At 37.1% G+C, this 11,039-nt stretch overlaps 5 protein-coding genes across 5 annotated transcripts; 2 read left to right on the top strand and 3 right to left on the bottom strand.

Moving 5' to 3' along the window:
- On the bottom strand, positions 1 to 3,560 carry EIN_033960 (hypothetical protein; the record flags this gene model as incomplete). Its single annotated transcript, XM_004185793.1, has 3 exons — positions 1 to 10; positions 50 to 3,239; positions 3,283 to 3,560. Coding segments are annotated over 3 exons (3,478 nt in total), but the record flags the coding sequence as incomplete, so codon positions are not given.
- A 410-nt stretch (positions 3,561 to 3,970) lies between these two features.
- EIN_033950 (hypothetical protein) lies at positions 3,971 to 4,901 on the bottom strand (the record flags this gene model as incomplete). Its single annotated transcript, XM_004185792.1, has 3 exons — positions 3,971 to 4,100; positions 4,160 to 4,665; positions 4,719 to 4,901. 3 exons carry the CDS (start codon positions 4,899 to 4,901, stop codon positions 3,971 to 3,973), a joined length of 819 nt encoding a protein of 272 aa, XP_004185840.1.
- A 1,501-nt stretch (positions 4,902 to 6,402) lies between these two features.
- EIN_033940 (hypothetical protein) lies at positions 6,403 to 8,288 on the bottom strand (the record flags this gene model as incomplete). The annotated part of the gene is made up of 3 exons (XM_004185791.1): positions 6,403 to 6,723; positions 6,797 to 7,702; positions 7,782 to 8,288. 3 exons carry the CDS (start codon positions 8,286 to 8,288, stop codon positions 6,403 to 6,405), a joined length of 1,734 nt encoding a protein of 577 aa, XP_004185839.1.
- A 551-nt stretch (positions 8,289 to 8,839) lies between these two features.
- Positions 8,840 to 10,234, top strand: EIN_033930 (hypothetical protein; the record flags this gene model as incomplete). Its single annotated transcript, XM_004185790.1, has 2 exons — positions 8,840 to 9,881; positions 9,921 to 10,234. 2 exons carry the CDS (start codon positions 8,840 to 8,842, stop codon positions 10,232 to 10,234), a joined length of 1,356 nt encoding a protein of 451 aa, XP_004185838.1.
- Positions 10,235 to 10,345: 111 nt separating this feature from the next.
- On the top strand, positions 10,346 to 10,669 carry EIN_033920 (hypothetical protein; the record flags this gene model as incomplete). Its single annotated transcript, XM_004185789.1, has 1 exon — positions 10,346 to 10,669. One exon carries the CDS (start codon positions 10,346 to 10,348, stop codon positions 10,667 to 10,669), a length of 324 nt encoding a protein of 107 aa, XP_004185837.1.
- Positions 10,670 to 11,039: the final 370 nt, after the last annotated feature.

The raw sequence follows: 11,039 nt of genomic DNA, 5'->3' as shown, positions 1-11,039 counted from the left end.
ATGAAAGCCGCTACTTTGGGTGCTGTGTGTTTCGTGTGATTTTGCGAACGCGGAGACTGTGTTTTGCAAGTTTTGTCTGGGTCCGAAGAGAATATAGTGTCTTTGATCTCCTGTAATAGAAAGGATCCTCTTTTTCACAACACCGCAGCGACTGTGCCATCTGGAATTGCATCTTCTCTGTTTGGACGTCTTCTGCTTCGCAGTGAAAATATGGGCAATTTGGACTTGGCTTCTTTTTAATCGACTCGACAAGCATCGCAACTTGTGGTGTCAGTGTAATTTTGTTTGTTGATGCCGTTTGTCGCAATGGTGCAACCACAGTCTTTGCAGGCTCCCACCCGAACTCGTCGACCACAATACATTTGTCAATCGCTTGTGCAACAGGTTGTGTGAATATAGCCAACCCTCTTCCTCCATTCTTATATCTATGCTTCTCAATGATTTCATCTATTAACTTCCTTCTCTCTGCCATCGGTCCAATGAACATATTAAAGTCTTGCGCAAACAACTTGAATGCAAAAGATGAGAAGACTCTTTTCATTGAATCACCGGAGACGTAACAATCGTTGATTATTGTGTTGCTTTCCTTTGAGACCAATCTGAATGTGTTACATGAGACTGGCGTTATTATGATGACATTCTTCGACAACACTGTGGGGGTATACGTCTGTGTACAATTCCAAATGACTTGCAAATCATATTTCTCACCTTTTTGCGTCTTGAACAATTCGGGACACTCACATATAATGTTTCCCTCATACGTCTGAATCGATATAAACCTCTTCACATCAGTATCAATCAACGAATTTGGTTCGTAATAATCGCCAATCCCCATCACAAAAGAAGTAAAGAACTGACTCATTTTGACGGCTGGAGGGAAGTCGATGAGTGCATGCGCGTGGAGTGTTGCTCGCAACTTGTCAAGTTTTTCCAAGTCATCGAACAACTCCTCGGACACATTCAAAGACACTTCGTCTCTGTCAATACCAAAGACACAGGCATGATAGAGTCTCGAGCCCAAATTGTGTGAGAATACACTATTCTCTTCACCAGGCAAGTTCATATTGATGAGCGACTTAAAACATTGAACATTGTTTGGAGCAACTTTTGGTTTCTTCGAAATCAATTCCGAGTATGTGCAAAAGAGTGGTATCCCATCGACAACTTTATCTCCTTTGAAATTTGATTTGACTTCTTCTTTTGCACAGTAGACGGTCTGTCCATTCGTCTCCACATAATCAATGGAACTTTCAAACGAGAATTTCCCAGTCGGAGATCTTTTGATGATTTGGCATCGCAGTTGTGTCTTATCTATTTGAGGTAAATCAACAAATGAATATATGGTTCCATTCTTACCGATGATTCTGATGTGGTCTTTTGGGGTTTGCCACTGATTCACAAACTTTCTCTCCGTGCATTTTAGAATAGCAACAACATCTTCGCGTGTTGGCGAGAGAATTTGTGTCGAAGAGAATCTGCTTGTAAGCAGTTGGACTTGTTGAAAGATTTGAAGAGATTTGGGGTATGAGTTCACAACAGATGCCAACGACTCGAAGACTTGTTTTAAGTAATATTGTTGTAATTCTTTGGAGTCTGAGATGTATTCGTTGAGGGTGTACAATAACAAATTCACAAATGATTCGGGAATGTTTTCCGATCCATCTTGGATGATATGTTTCTTGAATGCTGAGATAAGAAGCTGTATAACATCCTCTCCAAACGATATTTCCGTATCGGGAACAAACTTCTTAAACTTGGAAATGGTGTAAAATATCCCAAAACATGGCTGTAATTTGGTGACGGGAATATCTTTCGAGAATCCTCTGACGCACTCGGAAATTTTCCATGCCAAGTGTGAGACAGAAGCCACAACGGGGGAATTCGGATCGTTAACAATTGGTTGTGTGGGAAGGGTTTTTGGCAAGAAGGAGACTAAAAACGTCGTAATAAGGGAGCACAATGTTGTCACATTTTCATTGTCGACCAGATCAGTTTTAAACAGCTTCAACAATAAAGTGCATAACAGTGGCTCGACATTTCTTATTTCTTTGTTTGTTTTTCTGAGATTGGTGAACACGTTATAGTGGACCAAAGAATTGTTCAGTGTTCGGATGAAACCTCTGTACACCCAAGCACTCATCAATTTCTTAATATTAGTTTCAGTCTTTGCGTTTTCAAGAATCGAGTCGATTGCAGAGTAAATGGATTCCAATGATAAAGTCAGTCCACTCAGCGGATAGTTCAACACGTTTTGAATGTTGTCCAAGCATGATCTAACTACAAAGAAGCTGTGTGATGAGAGTGCCGTTTGAATAATGTTAATGAGGAGTTTGATATACTTCGGTTCAAACTCAGTAGTTGGGAGTGTTTCTGCGAAGAAAGAACAGATGTTCCCAATAGAAATTTTGACTGCTTCAATGAATTCGTCTTTGTCAGATAACATAAATATCGGGAGGGTAGCGGCATCTCCGTACAAGTCCAAAATGACATTTCCGTCTGGTGGTTGCACGGTCAATTCTTTGTCGTTCAAATAACACGAGAGGTCATGCATTAACAGTGAAATCCCTTCTTGGAATATTTCAGCACATGTGAAACCCATTTTAGAATAGTCTACATTGCTAATTTTAATGAATGAGAGCCACATCGTCTGTAACGTATTTTCTTCGATTTCAATTGACACTTCCATTCCACAGTTCTTCATGAATTTCACAACGGGTTTGGAACTTTTGGGATGAAGGATGTGTTCCATATACGCTTGTTGTAATGAGAGTGTTGTTGCTACCCACTGTTCAACAACCTCCGCGTCGGAGTTCCATTCAAACGCATTTGACATGAAAACGTACCAGATCTGACTTTTCACATCAGACTTTTTGAGTAAACACAAGTGAAAGATATTAACAAGTCGCTTGAGCAAATATGTGTAATACTTGTACTGTGAATTGTCTTTCCGTTTCACTGCGTCATCGTCGCCATTGAAGAACCCAAATACTGGCACAAAAACACCATACAAACAGTCCAATATCCACGAGTTCAATTCATCCCCATACTTTGTGTCCAACACATTGTAGTAGATATCCACCACTTTCAAGCAGTAGTCTGCGTGGTTCTCAACTTCCCTTTCTTCAACTTTGCAATTCACAAAAGGTAATGTGAGTTGTCCTAATATCAATTTTGCACACTCCACATAATTCTCGCTCATGTACTTTGGCCGTTGTGTTTCGTTCTCCATGAGCCACTTCCTAGACGTCAAACACATTCAAATGGTTAACACATTTAACAAACTCATACATCTCCGCAGTTCGTAAGATACTCCTCTCAGTCTTCGAAAACACAAAGACATCAGCAAGCGTCGAGAGTACCCACAACATTTTCCCTTTGCAGTTAATTTCTGTGAGGTTTGAGGAATTCTTGAGTGATTCCAAAGTGATAGTAATAATTTCTATTCGTTTGTCCTCCTCGAGGAAACACATGACGTCCAAGTTATCGTCGTGTTCTGCAAGGCCAATGTCGGAGATTGTCTCGATGAAGTCGTTGTGAAGTATGTCTGCAAATCGTGACATCTTTCTTTTTGAGTTCTTCTTTTTTTTTCGATTTCTTTACTGACGTTTTACTGTTCTTTTAGTCATAAGAGTTGCTTAATCCCGTTTTCTTAGTTGATCCTTCTTCTATTTATCTTCCACTTTCCTTCCTCTTATTTTTTCATTTACCAAACTTGATAAAACTTTTAATTTGTTATTTATTCAATAAAACCCCAATACCTTTCAATCTTTTTCTGTGTTTTTCTAGTGATTTGCCCAACAAAAATATACACTACAATTGCTTGAGAATATATTTTTAGCATCAAAATATTACATAAATATTATAATTATAGTTCTATATATTATTTAAAAAGATACAACCATTAACATACTCAAATGTTTTTTGATTTGTGCCACAAGAAACTATAAAACAGTGCACGCAAAATACCTTTTCAACAAGGTACATACCGAGTAACTTCCATACACGGGAAGTTTGGAAGAATTGCCTTTCCATTGAATGTGTTAATAGCTTTTTGGAGTTGATGCTCATTTCTGAATGATATAACCCACCCTCCCTCTTTTCTTGATGTCAATTTGTGTTGGTGTAGAGACTTGGACATAATAAACGGAATTAAACAAACTCGTTGAAGCTGCAGAGGACTGGGCAACATTCGTTAAAGTACGAAAGGATGACGTGATGACTTTGTTTCACTCCCGAATTCCTGATAAGTGCAAAATACTTTGAAAGTGATGAGCACATTGGGTCGTAAATATCGTCATTCATTGAGTAATAATTATCGCGTGAATCTTTCTTTGGAGTTATTGGGTTTTTCATGAATCGACAACGACAAGCTGGACATAACAGGGGAACGTTGAGTTCCTTCATATTATCTATACAAGCAGTGTGGAAGTAATGAGAGCATGGGAGTTGTGTTGCGCCAGTACTCACTTTCTCGAGACAAATCAAACAAATACCAAAAGGGTGTGTATTGTCTTCAATGAATTCTTGGAGGTCTGCGTATATTTGAAAGAGCGAGAGTTCGCTATTTCCGTCCAAAATGAACGAGTTCAATTTTTCGTCCAATTTATAAGCTTCAACCCCGCCACAGTGTGTCACATGAAATTTGACGGACTTTGCTTTTGGATACTTTGAGTCAGTAATTGCTTTTTCAATAAGAAAAAAGGGTTTTGAAGACAAACACATTCTTTGTTAATAAGAATTTCGAGAGTAAGTGTTGATCGCCACACTTTGTAGCATTCCTCGCTCTCGTTGTGTAAATTGATTGTCACAACAACCGTTGGCGATTTTTCATCGTCGTGTTTTGATGTGGAGTCTGGGTAAATGGAGATTAATGTCTCAATGTCACTATCGACAGAGAACATTTACTGTTTTCAAGTTAAACCTCATACTATAAATCAAGTTGTGATGTATATCTATTTTTTCCCGATTATTTTCACCAACAACAACCTCTTTTATAGGGACATTCAAAACTCATACTTGTGTTTTTTATTTAAGTTTGAATCTTCTCTACTCAAATTTCATGTTTTTTAAAAAAAATATTATTAATTTTGCCGAATTAATAATACAATATGTAATAATAATTCATAGTATCAATGTTAATATAGATAAATAATATTTATGAGAGCCTTGTTAATAATTTTGTGAATAATTAATAATTTATTAATTTTTATTTAGAAAAATATAATAAGAATTTATTGTTTAATTATTTAACCTTACAATAATATAATAATTAAAACTATTAATTTTAATATAGTTATAAAATGGAAGTTTTTAATATATAACAAATAAGAGGGATTTGTGTAAAATCCAAAGACTAGTAAAAATTTTGAACCAATAAATGACATGTGTTATTGCTATTCACTAAGAACTTGATCGCATAAAAACAGTTGAAATTACAAGATACACATCATACTCCCTAATCATTCCTCGAGCGCAAACATATCACTTGGTTCGTTTTGTGTGGTTTTGTTGTCGACCTCGTATTCCTCGAGTTGGCACGTGAAGAGAAATCTGTCGCTGTTGAGCATGATGCTGTGGATAAAGCTGTCATCTGTAGCATTGAACTCGCTTTTATTATTGAATTCGGGCACTAAACACACGCAAGCTGAGCGCTTAAGAGGTGATGGTCTACTCATATACAAGATACCATCGGACATGATATTTATTGATTCCCGAACCATCTGCCATATACGAGAATGTACCTAATTGAATTTTACCTTTTTTTCATCACAAAATTTACTGGGTAAACGAAGTCCATCGGTGATTTTCGAATTTCAGTGGAATTTCCACTGACTGTTGGAGTGAAGTTGTGTTATGTTTATCCTTTTAAGAATGGTCCTTATTCTAAGTCAAGATCAGTCTTTTTAGCACAATTTCCCGACTTTTTATTCGTTTTTGACGCATTTCACTTGATTCTTTTTGTTACCATTTGTGAAATACTATTCGAATTAATTAATTTATTAAAATGATGGTATAAATTTTTTAAAGTGTTCTTTTTCATGATTTTATCACAAGAAAAGTGTCCAACAATTAAGCTTAGTTTACCAATATTCCATAATAGCCAAAGATAACTTGTTGGTTTTGTCAATACTTTTTGTTGTGTTATTATTTCCAAAACAATATTAAAATATTCAAGTTATAATAGTTATAAACTATTATAACTTGAATTAATTTCTTTTTACTGATTATTATTATTATTATTCCATTGTTAATAGTTTGTACTAAACTTCATTTGATTTACAAGTTACTAAAACAAAATAGTATTTGTTATAACGCAGCTATTTCTTGTTGTTCAAACACTTACTTTTTTCATTACATAGAGACATAAAAGAAGAACCTCAAAAATATGAAAAAAGAATACAATTATTTCAGTTCTGGAACGATGATATTGTCTAATATCTTCATGACAGTCGGGTGAGGCTTGAACTGGAACTCGACCCTTTGAGCGTTTCGGAGTGCGGCAACGGAGCTCCCTATAGCCCTCAATTTCGAAAAGTTGTAGAAGTCCGTTGATTCGTATTTAGTTGGAATGCAGTTGATATTGACTATATCGTGCATCCATATCATCATGATTGGTATCCCATTGTCCAAATCGCACGTCGTTCGGTAGTTCTTGTAATTGGACCTGATGTCAAAAACCACCTCCAACTTCTGGAAAGTCTGTAGTCTTGACTTCTTTACCTTCTACTCTTAAGTCTTATCTTTTTAGATACTTTTATTATATTAAAACTACAATAGAATGTGAGGAAGAACAAACAGACCAGACGTCGGGTCGTTTAATTGTTTGCTGCGTGAGTGTAGAATACAGCAAGTATGCCATGTTATACCCTTTCTTGTCCAAACAGAACTTTGCGACCTTGATGAAGTATTCGCACAGTTTGTGTTTTCTCAATATCCCCATGGCTCTCATTGCCCAATACTCAATCTTTTGGCAGGCAAGAGTGTATCCATTCAATGTCGAGTCCTTTCGTGACAAATAAAAATCATGTGCGTGAACCTTTTGGAACTCTTTCAAATCAAAGAGGATCAACTGTTCCGCCAAAAATTCGGGTTGAAGTTGGATCAGATTAACAGTTTTTGATTTCAAGTCCATCGAGTAGTATGGCTCAATTGTAAAGCTTTGTAGTAAAATCATGATTTGTTGTTGGTCGTCATACTCAGTTGAAACAATGCTGAACAGAATATCTCTTGCTTGTGTCTGCATGAATGGAACTGCCTCAACCTCTTCAGTGGAGCTCTTGTCCACAATCTTGAGAAACGTTCTGAACTTGTTTTTGAAGATATCAGTCAGCTTCTGGCTTTCGAGTAATGGCGTCTTTCCCAACTCTTTAAAAAAGCCGGGTTCCACTTCCATGATCATTGTACTCATGATGTCCAACCACGACAACACAAGTCTTTCAATTCGAACAAATTTCCAACTCACAAAAGCTTGCATCTCTGGGTCTGTTGGGTTGTCTTCACAAAACGCATTATAGTATGATATCATCATCTCGTATGCCTCGCGGTGTTTCAGAAAGAATGGGATAAAATAGATGAAATTCCTCATATAATTCGGCTCGTGGAAGCTGTCCTCGAAGATCAAGTCAAACATTGTATTCACTGACGCCGCTGTTATCTCCCTTGACGGTGGTGATTCGACATAGAATGGTTCAACGGAATCCAACTGTTTAGTAAGTATCGAACAACACCTAGTTACATCTATAAATCTATCAGGTAATATACAAAATAGAGTTATAACAAACTTTGAACACAGCGTCTGGGTTTTGCACTAGTATATGGAAGAACGCAGCGAGTTGGACGTACTTATCATTCGAGTCCAAAGAAACTAGTCTATAGATGAACTCAATACAAAACCTGGAGTCTGGAATTGCTGCCAATTTATAAGTCATCACTTGGAGTAATTTGAAGTGGGAATTTTCCATCTCGTTACAGAGAATTCGTGCAAATTTAATAACTTCGCCTTTGTGTAACAAGACGGCCGCCAAATTTGAGACTTCATCGAACAAATAGAGTTGCTCCACCTGCATCAACTTGAGTAAACTATAACAAAAGCTATTCATTTTATTGGTGCAGTCAACAAGGGAATCCGGTTTCATCATCAAATCGATGTCAGGGGTTAAATCAATGTGTGTTTGTTCAATCTCCGTAACGAGTTCATTCACTTCTTCAGGGAAGCGTGTAAGGATGGACGTTGAGTTTCGTTGTTGTGACTTTGGCCTGTCTCTGTCTTTGAAGAGCATCGATGACATCCTTGTCAATGTTTTTCGCATCGAGTTGCGAGATGTGTTGAGACGTGGTGATAAAAAGCCGTTGTTTCCGCTGAGTGAAGTCCGCAATATCGGGGACTGACTCCCTGAGGACTTCTTCTGGTGGTGAAGTTCAGACCCACACGACATTTGAATAATCAATTCCCCTCTTAATTCTGGAACAATCCATAATTATTTCTAAAAATTCATTTACTAGTTACTCTCTACTTATTTTACTATTAATTATTAGCTCTATTAAAAAAATGAAAATAATAAAAATAATTGAGAGAGAGTTGTTATATTATAATCTCAATGGGGCAATAGAACGGGAGACCATTTTGTAATTTTCTGAAAATAAACAACACAAGAAAATAGTGCGTATTTTTAGTTATTCTCAATCAAAAATAAAGCGACTAATTATTGCGAACTTACAAATAAATGCATTGAAAACGTCAAAGTCACAATTCTTTGGAATAGTAAATAAAATAGTATCATATATTATTCAGTATAGTAAAAATACACTACAGAAAGAGTCTTCAAACTTGAAAAGCAAAATGACGTTAACACAGTTGAGGCAAACGATGAGCGATTTGAAAATAAGTCAAGAGGCGAAGTTAGACACATACAACTGCTTTTTGAATGAATACAAAAGTGATGAGAACAAACAGAACAAAACCGTTCTTGTCCAAACAGACTCGCGGAAAATATTTTTAGTCGACGGGATATCTTCGGTCATCGAAACACTTGAAAGGTTGCCATTTTCAAGAGTGATGTGGTGCTCTTTAGTGTTTTACCCCATCGACTGGAGAGAAGACAAACTATTTGAATGTCTATCAGCACGTCTTCTCAATAACCCAAACAACGAAGTATTATTATTAGCACTCCAGACATGGGTTGAGGAATGTGGTCCTGAGTTCACATCAAAGTCGTTGGATTTATTTAAAGAGCTTCTTTCGAGTATTGAGAGTCGCATCGACGAGAAGACAAAAGTAGTGTTTAGCAAAGTGAAAGAAACGATTACAACCACAAAAAGCAACGAAACAGAACCAACATTTCAAATGATATTCAACCCCGCAAAACTGACAATTAATGGACGAAGTGTGACACTCCCACAGTGGGCAAGAACAACAGTGTTCTCTGCTAATATTTTGAATAAAGACTTTTTGGATATCGCAAGCCAGTTGATGATCTGCGAACACACGTTTCTCTCTAAACTCCAGCCAAAGGACTTCTACTTATACACATTCCCAACATCACGTGAAGAGTCAAACATCAAAGTGTATTTAAAATGGTCCGCATTAGTATCCAACTGGGTCGCATTCGCTCTGATCAACCAACAAAACGAGATGATAAGAGAAATAGCTTTCAAAAATTTTTTACAACTTGCGCTGAAGTGTCTTGAAATACGAAACTTCAACTCATTCAATTCAGTAGTGACGGGATTGCTCCACTTTGCTAATTCGATTATGGTGACTTCAATCAGTCAGAGGACACCAGACGAAGTTAAGCTTCTCGACCAACTTGTCATATTACAGGCAAAAGTGCTGCATTCGGACTATTCCCTTCTCTTTGACAAACCTTCAATTCCTTGTATCAGTTTGTTTTGCTCTTGAGAGTCAACGTATTAAAATATAGAGTACTTCTTGGGACAAATCAATAAGATCTACAGTGAAGTTGACGAGATCGATGACACAACAGGGAGCATCCCTTCAGAAGAAGAACTCTCCAAGATGTTTGATGCGTCGAAGGCGTTCTTGATAGGTGACATCATCTACTCCATTCGAAATGTGACTGGGCACCTCGAGATAAAACCAAACGAGCAAATGAAAGAGTTTTTCTTGAGCACATTGCGCACGATGAAATTAGCCAACGACGAGCTTTTAGAGTTAGCCAAAGCTTCTGAGAAGCGGGATAAGGAGAAGCAAGTGGGCAAAGTAAATCCAATTTGATACTTTTCGTTGGAAAACAAATTCTATAAATATAATACAATCAAATTAATAGAAACTATAAGATATCAAGTACAAATAAAAAGACTGGAATATCGAAAAGAGAGAAACTCGATGGGGGATGTTGCTCATGTGAAAGAAGTCGCACAGACGCGCGAGGAGTTCATGGAGCTGTACTTTGCAAACAAGCATCAACTCATCGAGACAATTAAAACCAAACTCCTCCAACTCTCCGAGTCGACCATTATCACTGAAATTGTCAAAATGATATACCGTGACAACGATACATTTACTAATCAGATCATGTGCGGCAACTTCACTTTAGACTTAAGGATGTTACACGTAGAAACTGTATTCTTAATTTGGGTGTTTCTTAGAGAAGTGAAAAGAGTTCCCGACCTTCGTGCTGAGCAGATCATCGCGCTCTATCAAATATGATTGTTTGTGTTTTTGGTTTACAAATGACGGGGGTTTTATTCTACCATTCTTTTTGTATTATTATCATGAAACTATTTAACGAGTCGTTTTATCCTATTTCGACTCGTTATATCCACTTTATTGAATGCCAATCAACATCATTTCTGAAAAGCTCGTTAAATCAATTATTCATGTAAATTAAAAAGTGCTCGTTAATAAAAGACCATAGAAAACCATCTGGTGGTCTTTTTCGAATTTTTAGAGATATTAGAGATCGTTTGTAACGAATGGAAAGGCACAACTCGATCGCCGTGTATCGTCATGCATCTCAAGCCCACACCAATAAAACAAGCTCACTGTGCCACGTCATGCCTTTTGTTTCCCCGAAATA

The sequence above is a fragment of the Entamoeba invadens genome (genome assembly GCF_000330505.1).
Source record: "Entamoeba invadens IP1 unplaced genomic scaffold scaff_1105074726079, whole genome shotgun sequence".
Taxonomy (NCBI): domain Eukaryota; phylum Evosea; order Mastigamoebida; family Endamoebidae; genus Entamoeba; species Entamoeba invadens.
Note: the sequence above shows the minus strand (reverse complement) of the source record. Positions and strands in the feature narration are given on the sequence as shown.